This window comes from Thalassophryne amazonica, chromosome 4 (assembly GCF_902500255.1).
Source record: "Thalassophryne amazonica chromosome 4, fThaAma1.1, whole genome shotgun sequence".
Taxonomy (NCBI): Eukaryota; Metazoa; Chordata; class Actinopteri; order Batrachoidiformes; family Batrachoididae; genus Thalassophryne; species Thalassophryne amazonica.
This window is the reverse complement of record NC_047106.1, coordinates 140,109,808-140,126,869: the sequence shown is the minus strand read 5'-3', so window position 1 is coordinate 140,126,869 and position 17,062 is coordinate 140,109,808. Positions and strand designations below refer to the sequence as shown.

Below are 17,062 nucleotides of genomic sequence, written 5' to 3'. Positions count from 1 at the left end.
TTGTTTTTGAGTTTATAAATTGCTGCATTTATTTCTTGCATTGTTATTTCTGATATCAATGAGTTATTCTGTTCTTCTGTTATTTGTGGTAGATCTAGGCCATTTAAGAAAACATCAATTTGGGATTCATTGTTATGTGCCTGGGAGTACAGGCACATAATAAGATTCAAAACATTTATGAATTTGATCTGTCTTGTACACCACAGAATTAGTTTGTGGGTCTTGTATTTTATAAATGCTTCTCAATGTTTGCTGCTTTTTAAGCCTATATGCCAGTAATTTTGCAGACTTACTCCCAGCCTCATAATACCTCTGTTTTGTGTATATCATTTTTTTTCTGGATTTCTTGCATCAAAATGTCATTGATCTCTGCTTTTTTCTTTTGGATTTCAGCCAATATCTTCCTATCAATTGACTTTTTATGTTCTTTCTCCAGTCTTTTCAAATCAGTTTGTAAAGTTTTAAGTCTTTCCTGTTTAATTTTTTTCCTATATGCAGATCTAGCTATCAATTTCCCTTCATAACCGCTTTGCATGCATCCCACAATATTGACGGAGATACTTCTCCATTATCATTTTGTTCAACATATTCACCAATCTCTTTTTCAATTTCATCTTTCATTTGACCGATAAGCAGGCTTGAGTTCAGTCTCCGAATTGTTTTTTTTCACTTCTCTTTCCATGGTTATCTTTATATATACTGAACAGTGATCAGACAAGTCCCTCACTCCAATATCACAGCTTTTTATTTTATACCGATCCCTGGCATATATTAAAAAATAATCAATCCTAGAGTACATAGAGTGTGGCGCCGAGAAATAGGTATAATCTCTGATAGAGGGGTTAAGTTCCCTCCAAATATCCAAAATTCCCAGTTGTGATATTTTTCTGATATTTTTGCCGATACTATTTTTCTTCTCTGCTTTCCCTGATGAGTCCAGTTGTGGGTTAAGCCTCTGGTTAAGACCACCTCCTCCAATCAACATCCCCTCTCCTTCTGTTGTTGCCAACTCAAAAATCTGTTTAAAGAAACCCCAATCTGAACCTGGATGCGCATAGACATTTAAAAGAGACACCAATTCACTCTCCAATCTGCCAATCACTAAAATTTACCGGCCCTCTCTGTCTTTAATCACCTTAGCCATGTCAAAACTAATTTTGTTTAAAATCAATATAGACACCCCTCTTCTATGGCCTGATTTATAAGATGATGAAAACTCCTGATTGTACCCATTCCTCTTTAGCTTTTCATGTTCTTTGTCTGTCAGATGGGTCTCCTGTGAGAAAAGTACTCCCACTCCCTCTTTTTTCATTTTATTTATTACTTTGCTCCTTTTGATTGGGCTACGCAGCCCATTAACGTTATAAGAGGCTACTTTCAATAGATTACTTTGTGTGATGTCATTTACCTTAGAATAATGTGTATTATCTGTATTTCCACCCCATATGCTACAACAAACAAACATACTTTGTGAACCAACAGTAGAACGAAAATCAAAAAGAACACAGATGACTTCCAAACCTGAGGTTATATAGTCTTTAACCCTTTCCGAGCTAAAAACCAGCTCTGAGGGATAGCCCCTGGCTAGTAGGGGGCCCTCGTGACCTTTTTCGGCCCTGTCCTTCAGTCTCATCTTAAAGAAATCAAATCCCCGAGTAGTCTCAAAGAAGTAAAAATTTGACATTGTCTGCACTCATCTTCTGCTGGTTACCTGAGATAGTTTAGGCTTATTCTTGGAGTACCTCTGTGGTTCTTCTAAAAGCCTGTAGCTTCTCCTTGTATCCCTGCCATTCGTCAGTTTAAGGTCTTCCCTGATGCCGGTAAGACCCTCTGTTGTCTCACATCTGAACTCTCTTATCTCCCGCAAAATCGCGTCCAAATCTGACATTTTCTCCGGTACTTGCTCTGTTTTAGGTGGTAGCTCCCCCATCAGCATTAGCATAGTTTGGTGTTCCCAGCCTTTTTAGATTTCGATTTACTTCTTGACATATTACAAGCCCCTGAAATTATCTTCAAGTCCTCTGCATTTATCTCAGGTTTTGTGCATATGGGGCATTTTCTCAGCTTTTATCGGGGAGCTGCTTTCTTACAATGTCGCCATGTTCAACCCTGACCCGGATGTCCACGAGAACGGAGTCATTTAAAGGTTTTAGCTGCTCTCTAAGAGCTCTCAGTTTGTCACCTTCCTGCTTTTTCTGGGAAGGAACTTTGACCTCAAACCTGATGTGGTTCTGACAAGTTTGATATCAGCACGCGTTGAGCACATAGCACAACGTCGCTTAGTTAAAGTCACACACCCAAATTCAGCCAACGCAATCCACACACACAAAAAACAGAACCGCACAGTTCTCCAAAATGAGCTCGACTGTCAACACAAACCCACATCTGAGGGAAAAAAATCCCAAAAAGATCATTTTGAGCCTGAAAACAACCCATAAGAAGCACCGCTCCCTCCTCCCCTGATATGACCAGTGACCATGGTGTAAAACCTGTGACTGGGGTCACGACAGGAAGAGGCCGTTAATCCAAGACTGTCATTAAAATGCACCAAAAAACTTTACAGGCGACAATCAGAATGAAGGTTCATGTCAAACTAAAATATGCATACCTATTTTTAAACAAATAAATTAGCAGCTGCGAACATTTTGATCAACATACTCACAATTTAAAATATAACATCAAAATACCCTTGGCTGTATGAGCATTGTGTTATTTATAATTTGCAGTTGTTTAGTTAATTATTACGATCGTATTGTCTTACATACAATTTGTACATGTTCAAATCAAATCTTCATTTGTTCATGTTGTGCAAATCAAGGAATATTTGTAGATCCCCTCCGTGCATTTGCACGTATTAATACTGATCAGACAAATTTAAGTCCATAGAAAGTTAGCTTTGAGTTAGCAAAAGTTAGCATGCAAGCTAACGTCCACAAAATGTCTTGCAAATGACACCAGAGGTGTTATCAGGTTACAGGAACAGCATTTTATTTCTCGCTTGCTTTTACATAATATACCAGAAACTAAGCAGTTAGCAAGTCACTAAACTAGGAAGTGACGTCATCATGCTAACCTCCGTAAAATGTCTTATAAGTTCAGAGGTGTTATTAGGTTCCAAAAACAGCGTTTTCGGTTTCAGAAATGCTTACTTCTCGCTAGCTTTTACACAGTGGTGGGCACACTTCCGATAATCTGATAACAGATAATTATCGAAGATAATCTTTTCATTAGTGATGTTAAGCTCGAGTCAGGCTGCTCGACACAGCATCGAGCTATGTGAACCAGAAGTGTCGGTGAGCAGTGTTTTGAGCAAGCCCCCATCACGTGACCACTGCGAGCGAGGCCTCGTTACGTCACACCACGTGTCGAGCTTCACGGGAAAGTCGAATAATCTGGGCGTGTCAATACGACCTGCCAAGTATTTAAATGAGATCTGAATCGCAGCACAAACTGTGGGTTTGTGAGAGGAGGAGACTGCTAGCGACAGTGTTATTGCTAATTACTACGTGACAGGGACAGCATTAGTTTATATTTAGGTCTAGTTTAGAGTTCATTTAGTATAGTTAGCTATATACACATAGGACCTAACATAGACAGACACACACCACACACAACAGGACATCCATTCATATACAACATTTATCCACACAGTACATCAACACAAGTTATAGGTTAGACTATATATTCATAGGTAGATCAGAGACTGAGCTGAGTGACTGAAGAGCTGTGATTTTGGCGAGCGGGTCTTCTCCAAAGCTGGAGAGGTGGTGAGGCAGAAGAGGAGCCGATTAAAGCCCAGCACTGTTGAAATGATTCTTTTTTTGAATAAAATTGTTGATAGTTGCACAATCACCGTCTCCTATCCCCTCTATTCTAATTTACAAATTACAGTATCATAAGCATAAGTTGCAGAAGCACATGTCTTTCTCACTTTTCCTGTCACATTCCATCCAAATATTGTTTGAGGACTGATGAATCTACATATACGAGGGCTGTCAATAAAGTATAGGTCCTTTTTATTTTTTTCAAAAACTATATGGATTTCATTCATATGTTTTTACGTCAGACATGCTTGAACCCTCGTGCGCATGCGTGAGTTTTTCCACGCCTGTCGGTGAAGTCATTCACCTGTGAGCACTCCTTGTGGGAGGAGTCGTCCAGCCCCTCGTCGGAATTCCTTTGTCTGAGAAGTTGCTGAGAGACTGGCGCTTTGTTTGATCAAAATTTTTTCTAAACCTGTGAGACACATCGAAGTGGACACGGTTCGAAAAATTAAGCTGGTTTTTGGTGAAAATTTTAACGGCTGATGAGACATTTTGAGGTGATACTGTCACTTTAAGGACTTCCCACGGTGCGAGACGTCGCTCAGCACTCTCAGGCGCCGTCGTCAGCCTGTTTCAAGCTGAAAACCTCCACATTTCAGGCTCTATTGATCCAGGATGTCGTGAGAGAACAGAGAAGTTTCAGAAGAAGTCGGTTTCAGCATTTTATCTGGATATTCCACTGTTAAAGGAGATTTTTTTTAATGAAAGATGTGCGGACGGGTCCGCGCGTCGGGACGCAGCCGACGCGGTGCGGCGGCACAGGAAAAACACCTCCGTGTTGATAACCATTTGTAAAATCCAGGCGGCTTTTGATGGCTTTCAGTGGAGTGAGTATATGAGAAATTGTTTAACAGCTGGACATGTTCCAACTTGTCCTTAAGGCTTCCAACAGAGGTGTTTTTCCTGTGGCAGAGCGTCGCAGCGGCTACGAGCCAACGCTGCAATCCGTCCGCACGTCTTTCATTAAAAAAATCTCCTTTAACAGTGGAATACCCAGATAAAATGCTGAAACTTCTGTTCTCTCACGACGTCCTAGATCAATAGAGCCTGAAATGTGGAGGTTTTCAGCTTGAAACAGGCTGACGACGGCGCCTGAGAGCACTGCGCGACGTCTTGCACTGTGGGAAGTCCTTAAAGCGACAGTGTCACCTCAAAATCTCTCATCAGCTGTTAAAATTTTCACCGAAAACCAGCTTAATTTTTCGAACCGTGTCCACTTCGATGTGTCTCACAGGTTTAGAAAAAATTTTGATCAAACAAAGCGCCAGTCTCTCAGCAACTTCTCAGACAAAGGAATTCCGACGAGGGGCTGGACGACTCCTCCCACAAGGAGTGCTCACAGGCGAATGACGTCACCGACAGGCGTGGAAAAACTCACGCATGCGCACGAGGGTTCAAGCATGTCTGACATAAAAACATATGAATGAAATCCATATAATTTTTGAAAAAAATAAAAAGGACCTATACTTTATGGACAGCCCTCGTAGCCTACAATAAAGGCTTTCATAACCAGTATGTGTGCATCTGTAGGGACTATTTATTACATTAAGAAAGACACAATAATGAAGATGACATTTTTCAAGGACAAACCACATCAGTCATGAATTACTGCAAACATTTGTCACAGCACTCGCTCAGGGTAATTCTCAAAACAATCCAGCAGATGTCACCCTTCAAACTGTATCAAACGTCTCAAAGCAGTGTGTCAATTTTCAGCCAGTTGTGTTGAAGTGGCTCATTGGTTCATGAGGCCTCAAAATTGCCATCACTAGTTTTCATTATCGGATTATTTTTTAGATAAATTTAAAAACCATCATCGGACTAATTATCTTCCGATGAATTACCGTCCGATAACTTTTAGACCGATAACGTACTAAACTAAGCTGAACAGTGAAAAACATTTTTAAAACTGTTAAAGCTGTTGAGACCTACCTGTTAAAAGTTTCCTAATAGGCATGTTGTACTACCCTCTGCAATCAGAAACCACTCTATGGTCTGTAAGCAAAGGAGAACTGGTGACCAAAAAAAAAGTCATTTCCTTTAACACCATACTAATATAATCGCAATGTTACCAAGTCATCCAGAGGCATACATGTTTAACTTATGGTTCAAATTTTAACTACTCATTTTAGACAAGTTATTTAAAATTATTGTCATGTCTGAAGTTTATAAAGTGAAAATATCAGATATATGTTTTCGTTTTAAAGTAATGTGCTACTTTTTAAGGTTTTGTGCTGTGCCAGGCAGCAATGCATTATGGGTAGCATAAGGTAATCTCAGACGTTCACGACAGGACAAATGCATTTCAGACACTCTGTTCAGGGTCCACAGATAACAGCATAAACTCTAGTGCTTAAAACTCTCGTGAATATATTCTCTGGGTTTATAGACGTTAGTGTATTTGCCTTTGTTAAATTCCACGCATCTTAAATGTAGCAGACACAGATTATCTGGAATTTTGTTTGACATTTTTTCAAGGCCGCTACTGCCATCTACTGGCCAGGAGTGTTCATGGCAGTATTAAACGTCTGGGTACATGGCTGCTCTCAAAGTGTTGGTATTGTCCATTGTCCAGGCGCTTTTTGTGTGCATATATTTGTTAACTTTGTATTCTAAAACTACGGTTAGAAGTAATTCCGACTCCTTATCGGTCCACATGAACGAGGTTGGCGCCATGTTTTTAGTTTTTGTGGAAGTGACGACAAGACAATAAGGTTCCTGATTGGATAGAATTTTAATCAGTACCGCCACCCAAAGGTTTGGCAGACTAATTACAACACATTTATACGGTTCGATGTGGATGGATTTTTTTTTTTTAAACGACGTAGTGTGGATGAAGTTTTTTCCCCAAACTGAAAGGGTAAGAAATTCGGTTTTACAAATACCCGACAATGTGTGTACATGGCCTTATGTCTGTGAAAGGCACTATATAAATAAATTTACTTACAGACTGTAAGGTGGTAGCAGGAGACAGAGTCACTAGACAGCATAGGATGGTTGTTTGTAGGATGACTTTAGAGGTAAAGAAGAAGAAGAGAGTGAGAGCTCAACAAAGGATCAGATGGTGGAAGCTGAAGGAGGAAGACTGTTGTGTGAAATTTAGCGAGCAGGTGAGAGAAGCACTAGTTGGAGGGGAAGCAATTTTGGACAACTGGAAAAGTACTGCAGATGTGGTGAGGGAGACAGCTAGGGCAGTACTGGGTATGACATCTGGACAGTGGAAGGAAGACAAGGAGACTTGGTGGTGGAATGAAGAGGTCCAGGAAAGCATAAGGAGAAAGAGGTTGGTGAAAAAGTTTTGGGACAGTCGGCGAGATGAAGAAAGTAGACAGGAGTACAAGGAGATGCGGCGTAAGGCGAAAAGAGAAGTGGCAAAAGCAAAGGAAAAGGCATATTGCGAGCTGTACAAGAAGTTGAATAGTAAGGAAGGAGAAAAGGACTTGTACCGATTGGCCAGACAAAGGGACAGAGCTGGAAAGGATGTGCAGCAGGTTAGGGTGGTAAAAGATGCACATGGTAATGTGCTGACAAGTGAGGAGTGTGTGCTGAGAAGGTGGAGGGAATATTTTGAAGAGCTGATGAATAAAGAAAATGAGCGAGAGAAAAGGCTGGATGATGTGGCGAGAGTAAATCAGGAAGTAAAAGAGATTAGCAAGGAAGAAGTGAGGGCTGCTATGAAGAGGATGAAGAGTGGAAAGGCAGTTGGTCCAGATGACATTCCAATGGAGGCATGGAAATGTCTAGGAGAGATGGCAGTAGAGTTTCTAACCAGATTGTTTAATAAAATCTTGGAAAGTGAGAGGATGCCTGAGGAGTGGAGACGAAGTGTGCTGGTTCCTATTTTCAAGAACAAGGGTGATGTGCAGAGCTGCAGTAACTACAGAGGCATAAAGCTGATCAGCCACAGCATGAAGTTATGGGAAAGAGTAGTAGAAGCTAGGCTTAGAAAACAGGTGAAGATCTGTGAGCAGCAATATGGTTTCATGCCGAGAAAGAGCACTACAGATGCAATGTTTGCTCTGAGAATACTGTTGGAAAAGTACAGAGAAGGACAGAAAGAGTTACATTGTGTGTTTGTGGACTTAGAAAAAGCTTATGATAGGGTGCCAAGAGAAGAGTTGTGGCATTGTATGAGGAAGTCTGGAGTGGCAGAGAAGTATGTTAGGGCAGTGCAGGACATGTACAAGAATAGTGTGACAGTGGTGAGATGCGCAGTCGGAATGACAGACTCATTCAAGGTGGAGGTGGGATTACACCAAGGATCAGCTCTGAGTCCTTTCTTGTTTGCAGTGGTGATGGACAGGTTGACGGATGAGATCAGACAGGAGTCCCCATGGACTATGATGTTTGCAGATGACATTGTGATCTGTAGTGAGAGTAGAGAGCAAGTTGAGTCTAGTCTGGAGAAGTGGAGATATGCTTTGGAGAGAAGGGGAATGAAAGTCAGTAGAAGCAAGACTGAGTACATGTGTGTGAATGAGAGGGAGCCCAGTGGAACAGTGCAGTTACAAGGAGTAGAAGTGGTGAAAGTAGATGAGTTTAAATATTTGGGGTCAACTGTTCAAAGTAATGGAGAGTGTGGTAGAGAGGTGAAGAAGAGAGTGCAGGCAGGGTGGAGTGGGTGGAGAAAGGTGGCAGGAGTGATTTGTGACCGAAGAATATCAGCAAGAGTGAAGGGGAAAGTTTACAAAACAGTAGTGAGACCAGCTATGTTGTATGATTTAGAGACAGTGGCACTAACAAAAAGACAGGAGGCAGAGCTGGAGGTGGCAGAGCTGAAGATGTTGAGATTCTCTTTGGGAGTGACAAGAATGGACAAGATTAAGAATGAACATATCAGAGGGACAGCTCAGGTGGGACGGTTTGGAGACAAAGTCAGAGAGGCGAGATTGAGATGGTTTTGACATGTGCAGAGGAGGGACCCAGGGTATATAGGGAGAAGGATGCTGAGGATGGAGCCACCAGGCAGGAGGAGAAGAGGGAGACCAAAGAGGAGGTTCATGGATGTGCTGAGAGAGGACATGCAGGTGGTTGGTGTGACAGAGGAAGATACAGAGGACAGGATGAGATGGAAACGATTGATCTGCTGTGGCGACCCCTAACGGGAACAGCCGAAAGACAAAGAAGAAGACTTACTAATATTGAGTGCACGTTTTACAACATCATAAAAGTTTTAAAACATGCAATTGCGATGACACTTCCAGGGCTCCGTAAAAATGCCTGTTTTTACAAATAAAAATGGAATATTTTACAAAAGCACATTTATCTTTAAACCAACGCACGACATTACTCAAACACAAAACGGATCAGATTCAAACAGAATGCGACTTTTTAAACCTCTTAAAATATGTCAAGGTTAGCCATCTTTGAACATGTCGAAGGTACGTGTTCCAAGAATGTTCCCTGTGAATTTGAGGACTGTGGCAGTAACAGAACTGGAATTATGGACTTATGCTAAGCACAGACAGATGGACGGACAGACAGACAGATGGACGGATAGATGGGCGGGCGGGCGGACAGACAGACAGACGTCGCCAGGTCTTCGCAATACCCGACATCCATATGTTGGCCTCGGGTAATAAAATGCTAATTCATCTTCTTTGCTATCATGTAAGCAGCTAATTCTGGTCACGGGCTTTTAAATGTGTTCAACTCAGAAAGACGACACACAGCCACAGGAAGCTGAAGACTGTGGAACGTGTTGGAGCGCCGAGGCGTAACAAGGAGGAGCCCCGGGCTGCAACCAACCCTGAACTGCCACAATGAGACATTGACTATGTTTACATGCCTTTAATATTCGGGTTAAGGTCAATATTCCGGTTTCTGAATCATTAGGAATAACCCATTTACATGCATAAGCAAACAGAGTTACTCCTGTATAAATGGTCACTGGTATCATTTGGAATATCCCCATCTAAACAGCGATGCATGGACAACGTCCTGACGCACGGCGAACGTCATCACGCAAATATGCATCATTTCCGTTTCTTCTTCCTCTTTCTATCATCAATAAAAGACATTATATTCATGTCTTTCATGATACTAATGAAGTATTCTGTTTCCTCCTCGCTCCAAAAGTGTGGTGCTGTGCTGCCGCGTCTGGATTTTGGCATACCTGTTTACCTCTGCTTCTGTGGTGTCCGGAGGGTTGCGCATGCCGCATACAAGTAGTTGCGTACTCAAAAGACCAAGATTCCTTGTGGATAACATGCGCATTACACAAAATAATGTTCCTTTCTATGGGGATATCCCGATGCACGTTTGTATAACCTGATATTCGGGATAGAAAACGAGTAACCCAGGAGTCTTATTCGGGTTTTTGTGGGTGTTTACATGGCCGTGTGCAACCAGGTTATTGCTAATATTCCGGTTATGAAAGGGTTATTGGCTGCATGTAAACGTAGTCATTAACCTGACTGGGAGAAAAAAAAAAACACCACAGCAGAACACCTTTTGTCATCCATCCCTCTGTTCATTCTCCTCCTCCTGCTGTTTAGCAGGACGGGACGCAGCGCAGTCTCATTTAGTGGGGACACACTGGACTGATCCTGAACCGAACAACCGTGACTCAGCAATGAGCCTAATACACACACACACACACACACACACACACACACACACCTGGAATCAAACCAAAGACCTTCTATGACCAGCATCAAGTTCTTTAACATGACAGCATGCTTCTTTTGTCACGAAGATCTGACAAGGTTAAAAGTAAAAAATTATGACTACTGTCCCCTCTCAGTCGGCAGGAATAATAAAGACGTACTTGTAGAGTGCATAGTTCTGCCAGGTTAGTAATTCCACAGTAAGATCATTTTGGAGGGCACTGTGGCTGGTCGTCGGTCAGCCGTCTATGCTAGCAGCCCGCCATTTGATGGCCAGACCTCAACTTCAAATCGCATTATTATCATTGCGTACAGACACAATATCCACTATCACGTCTCAAACAAAGAAAACCCACTTACCCACTGGTGACATTAGCTACAAGAGACAGAGGCAAAGCGATCAGCTGCCATTCATTTTCAAAGTGGGCCACAAGTAGTCACTGTGGCACCAAGATAGATGGGGCCAAAATAAATGCTCAGCAATGCAACATGGCAAATTCCAGTCTGAGTGACGGCAGCCTGATGTACGTTGGTTGGTCGCTCCACAAAGTAATCCAAAATAGTGGAATACACAGCTGTATTTCTTTATAAATTTCTTTAGCATGTTTTTTAATTACATTTTATAAACGTTAGCCTGAAATAAACCATTTCTAACCTAAAAACACTGGTTTTATACTCATATAATACCTCTGAGATGACTAGCAAGTCATCTAATGTTAGCAAGTTAAACAGGGCACGGTGCTCTCACAGCTCCTCTTCACCCCCTATACTGCTGATTTCCATTACAACTCAGGTAGACGCTACATGCAGAAGTTCTCTGATGACACTGTAATTGTGGCATGTATTAGGGAGGGTGAGGTGGGGGAGTACAGGGGCTTGGTGGAGGATTTTGGGAGGTGGTGTTCAGCAGAATAAGCTCCTGCTGACCACCACCAAAACAAAGGAGGTGGTGCTCGATTTTTGACAGAGGCCCACATCTTTGCAGCCCATCATTATCGATGGATCGCAGATGGAGGTGGTTTCCACCTACAATCCATCTATCTATCTAACTAGCAATAAGGAGCATCACTGTGACACACGGTTTACTTAAACTAAAGCCACATCGACACTTGCATGACTTTGATCCAAACAGCAGCATGCAATGTTGCGAGCCACTGAGTAAACTCGATGTAAACTGTTATACACTGTGTGTAAATTGTGCGATGCCCTGCGCACAATGACACACAGAGTTAGTGAATAGGTTGTGCAATGTTCACGGCTAGGTCACACAAGTGTCAGGCAAAGTTCACAGACAGTTTACAACAGTTTACAGCGAGTTTACTCATTGGCACACTAAACTGCGTGCCAGTGCATGGATCGAATTCGTGCAAGTGTTGAGGCAGCTTAATCACCCGAACGTTGGTTCTGTCAAGCAGTCGGGAGGCGTGACGCGTGGTGCTGCTGGGGTACAGCCACATTGTATAGATGAGTGTGACAATACCAAGTATAAAAAAAAACACTCAGGTTCAAAGAGCACCTAAGTAGTGAGCTGATAACAACATTATCGTCCTACCTTCAGGGAGCCATTATACCATACCAGCCTCCATACAAAATAACAGGAAACGCCATAAGAAGTGACAATAATGGACATCCCGCTGAAACAGTCTCTACATCTCTCGTTGATGACTTAAAGGTTTGGTGTCCTGTGCCCTCTAAGTGCACCATGGAGATCTAACACTGTGTTCTCATGGTGTTGTGTGTTTACCTGGAAACGTAGGATGATGGTCCAGATGAGGCCCAGGGTAAGGCGGTGGTTTCCATCAACAATGTCGTGGGAGCCCACATTCTCCAAGTGGACCCTCTGTTCTTTAAGAAACTGCAGGGCTTTGTCAACATTCTCCAAGCAGTGGATCCTCATTCGACCTCGGGTAGGCCTCGGCTGAAGGAGAACACGATAATTAACTATGACAACACGTCACATGCAACATTGGGCATTTGTACAGATCACTGAAATATTAAAATATTAAAACAATTCTGTCTACTCATCAATTATGAGAAGTAATTAGTCATTTTCTAAACCCACTTATTCTAATTAAGGCTCATGGCGGATGCACGTCCCAGCAGTCACTGGGTGATGGTGAGTTCTGTACCCGATCCACACTCAATGGTGTGAGATGCAGATGGATGAAAAGAAGTGGTGATCCTCAACAAATGGCAGCCATTAGAAAAGCCCACAAACATTTGGTTTTTGATGCACTGATGTGCCCCCCCCCCCAAAATCTTCATCAGCACATCCTCTCTGCGATATGTCTGAAGAAGCTGATTGAATTACCGCTATGACAGACATGAACCACAAAAAGAACAAAGATGGAGGAGTTTACATTAAAGTTTGAGAAAGCTGATATACAGTATTTCAGCACAAAGAAATAACCGCAGGCGAGTATCACCATTTGTTGCCCCCATGATGCTGCATCAATTTTTCCTGTCCCTCTTAACAGGCCACTGAATGAATTTAAAACATCCTTAAATATGTCTAATGTGTCCTGTAGATGTTGCTGTCAGGTCTCCTGTTCCTGGTTTATAACAAGCCGAAAATAATCAATCACTTCTTTTCATAATACAAGTGTCAGACAGCTGCCTTTGGCTCCACCCCATTCACATGCACACTGGAGGTTTTTTCAGAACGCTGTTTGAACAGATGTGGCAGTATCTCTTACAGCTACTCACAAGTCCAAACTATTTTATCATTATGACAGCAAACAGACAGCGTTACTGCAGAACGTTACCATTACTAAGTTAGCATGACATGAGCTTCTTCTTGTAACTTTCATGGCAAAACTGTTGGTGCATTACTGCCACCCACTGGACAGACATGTGTATTAACACAGATAAAAACAAAGTCCATTGCCCTGATTTATCAACTGTTCGTAAGCACAGATTTGTGCTTAAACCATGTGTACAAACATTTGTATGCGAGGTGTGGAATTTACCAACTTGGAGTTAGTAATGTGTGTAAATATATACACACAGCTCTGACTATACATACACACAACATTTAGTGGTAGAACAGGGTAACTACAATGACAACTCACTGCTGCTGTCACAGGAATGCAAAGGATTCTGAGACAACTGTAATGACAAATACCTGTCTGCATATTCTGTTAATTGGAAGGTTTTATGCTGGTTCTTGTGGTGAAGTTGCTAAGGCTTCTTAAATCTCATAGGTGATTATGATGTCTAAAGTAAGAAACAACATTAGGGTGACCAAATGGTTCTGTTTTCCCAGGACATGTCCTGTTTTCACGTCCTGTCCTGTTTTTTTTTTGTTTTTTTTAAGAAAGTGCTGAAAATGTCCTGGCTTTCATTGTTTTTCATCTTTGAGCATCTTTGAGTAAACTTAGAATCATTGCCAGGCAGAGTGTCCTGATTTTCAGTAATCAAAATATGGTAAACCGAAACAACATGACACCATGAGTTAATGGTCATAACGAATGATTGAGCACAAAACCCATCGTTGCCACCTAGTGTCATCACTCACATTTATTTTTTTTATCTCACTGCTGTGATCTCTTTACAATAATAAGCACTTTACAATAATGCCTCACATTCACCCTAATGTCAGGGTGCTGCCATACAAGGCGCTCACTACACACCGGGAGCAAAAGGGGATTAAAGACCTTGCCCAAGGGCCCTTGGTAATTTTCCAGTCAGGCAGGGATCTTCTAGTCTCAAGCCCAGAAGATCCTTTGCTCTCTTGCTCCAGTGAGGAATAAGTGCAACAAACAGATGTTTTTTTTGTGCCACATATGGCTAATCACAGGTGTTTCTGAATGAAAATGTCCGTGAGGTTGCACAAGTGAGGCAGTTTAGAACACATGGGATTTATCAACATCTGATACTTGGTGATGTGTGTAAGGCCACGGTTCGCCTGTTTGAGAAATACAGATTACTTTGTATGACAGAATTTAGAATCTTTGCATTAAAAATGTTACTTAAATAAAACTACAACAATATTAGCCTCAAAACATACTTAAAGTATCAAAACTAAAGATATTCATTACGTAGAATGGCCCATTTCAGAATAACAAATGTTACTGGATCTTAATTATTGATTATTGCACTTTGTGATGTTATTTTTTACCTGTCATGGTTCATGGTCCACCATGCTGTCCTTCTCTCGTGCTCTTTTTCTGATACATCTGCCTCTTTTGTACTTTGACTGGCTTTACTTCCTGCTCATGGATACTTCCAGTTTCAAATGCACTCTCAGTTCCTGGTTGGAGTGTGTGATGCAGTAAGGAGCTGTTCACAGCCCCTTTCTCCAGTGCCAGATTGTCTAGCTCCCATGCCTGTTCTCTTCTGTGTTTAATTCTTCTGTGTTTGATTTGCGTTGATGACTCACACTGCCCACTTGATTTCCTCGAGTCTATCCTGCTAGGCCTTTTTCCCGGGTATGCTTGAGTTCAGTGTTTTGACACTCAGCTTGTTCATCTTGTTAGCCTGACTGCTGCTTCCCTCATGGACACGGTTGCATAACAGACTGTCTATGTACCAAATCACTGCCTGGTTCCATGGTTGAACCATCTGCTTGTTTCCACACAGACTCTGTTTTTTGACTGTTCCTCCTGTGTGTGTTTTGGCTACAACAACACCATCAGCATTGAACAGAGGCTGTTTATCTTTAAAAGTGTGCTTCTCTGCTCTGGGGTGCCCAGGAGTACCAGAGCCATGACATTACCTCAGTGTGTTCAGTCACACTGTGAAATCCCAAGGCCGTTCAAATACCCTGGAATGGAAATTGAAAATTAAATTGTCTTGATTCCATTTGCCCTCTGAGGTGAATATTTATCAACGCCAGTGAGACACAAAAAGTTGTATTCTCAACTGTTTTCAAATTTGCAGTAGATTACTGCAAATCTTGTCGTGTCATGGTCCATGTTTTGTGATATGAGGTCCTTGTCAATTTCAGCAATAAAATATAACCTTCTCTCATGAAGCATAGCATGTTATGTGAACAGACTGGAAGCTTTCCACTGGTTTTTCTGCCTTCTACACCTGCTCGTGACGGTTTCTGACCCATGATCGCGGTCATACCATTATAACAGCATCGCAGAAGCTAAGACAGACCTTTTTACTGGCTGTGGTGGGAAAGATGGTGAATATAAAAAACAGCCACATGGTAAAGCGAAACAAATTTAATTAAAAAAAAAATGTAATATATAATGTAGTTAATTTACTGAATTTATGTTTGATTAAATTGATACTTTAAATGGACATAGTTTTGACTGCAAACAAAAACCTTACTCAAGAAGGTGATTTTTAAAAGCGCTTTTAGGTTTAGTTGAAGGTGAAAAATGTTTGAAGGAGTGGATGAAGATGCTTGAAGATGTATGAAGGAGTGGGTGAAGGCCTTTGAAGGAGCGAGTGAAGATGTTTGAAGGAGCGAGTGAAGATGTTTGAAGGATGTTTAAAGGAGTAGACGATATCGGAAGATGTTTGAAGGAGTGGATGACGTTTGAAGGAGTGGATGATGTTTGAAGGAGTGGATGATGTTTGAAGATGTTTGAAGGAGTGGGTGAAGACTAGGGCTGAAACGATTATTTGAGTAACTCGAATAATTCGATTACAAAAAATGTTCGAGGCAAATTCTGTGCCTCGAAGCTTCTTTTAACATTGTAGTACATATGCCAGGCCTGTGTGTGGCTGTAACGTCCCCAGAAAAAAAAAAAACAGAAGACGACTAGGGCCTGCCCATAAGCCGTGTAAAGCTACAGCTTTCCAACATGACACACAGAGTAAAATAAAGCCTTTTAAGAGAAAGAGGGTCCACACTGATCATCTGAAACAGACTGACTGCGCATTTAAAGCGAAGCTGTGTGTTTGTCTATTATTAAAAAAAACACACGGTCTGCTCTGCACGGGGACCGGCGGCTGGCTGCTGCGTCTCTCAGCACGGCAACACACAACGCTTCACAAACACTGTGACTTAAATAAAATAATAAGAAGAAGAAGAAGAAGAAGAAGAAACTGACGGCAAGTCTTCATGTTCACCCTCCAGCTGAAATACATCTGCTGAATTGCAGAGAAAGAGGGATTAAAAAAAATAATGCAGGGACCCAGTCCACCAACATTAAAAAAAAGGTTAAATTTTACAAGCTGGGGAAAAACAAAACAGAAACCATACCCCATTGCCATTTCAGCAAAATGTCAAGATTTTGGCGCAGCTATTTCAATCAATCAATCAATTTTTTTTTTTATATAGCGCCAAATCACAACAAACAGTTGCCCCAAGGCGCTTTATATTGTAAGGCAAGGCCATACAATAATTATGTAAAACCCCAACGGTCAAAACGACCCCCTGTGAGCAAGCACTTGGCTACAGTGGGAAGGAAAAACTCCCTTTTAACAGGAAGAAACCTCCAGCAGAACCAGGCTCAGGGAGGGGCAGTCTTCTGCTGAGACTGGTTGGGGCTGAGGGAGAGAACCAGGAAAAAGACATGCTGTGGAGGGGAGCAGAGATCGATCACTAATGATTAAATGCAGAGTGGTGCATACAGAGCAAAAAGAGAAAGAAACAGTGCATCATGGGAACCCCCCAGCAGTCTACGTCTATAGCAGCATAACTAAGGGATGGTTCAGGGTCACCTGATC

General features: G+C 41.8%; 1 protein-coding gene across 1 annotated transcript in view; it reads right to left on the bottom strand.

Moving 5' to 3' along the window:
• The window catches only part of LOC117509055 (spectrin beta chain, non-erythrocytic 4-like), a 301,034-nt gene that overhangs the window by 261,671 nt on the left and 22,301 nt on the right, over window positions 1-17,062 (bottom strand). The window contains 1 exon segment of the mRNA XM_034168865.1: window positions 12,177-12,350. Within this exon segment, the coding sequence (XP_034024756.1) occupies window positions 12,177-12,350 (174 nt within the window).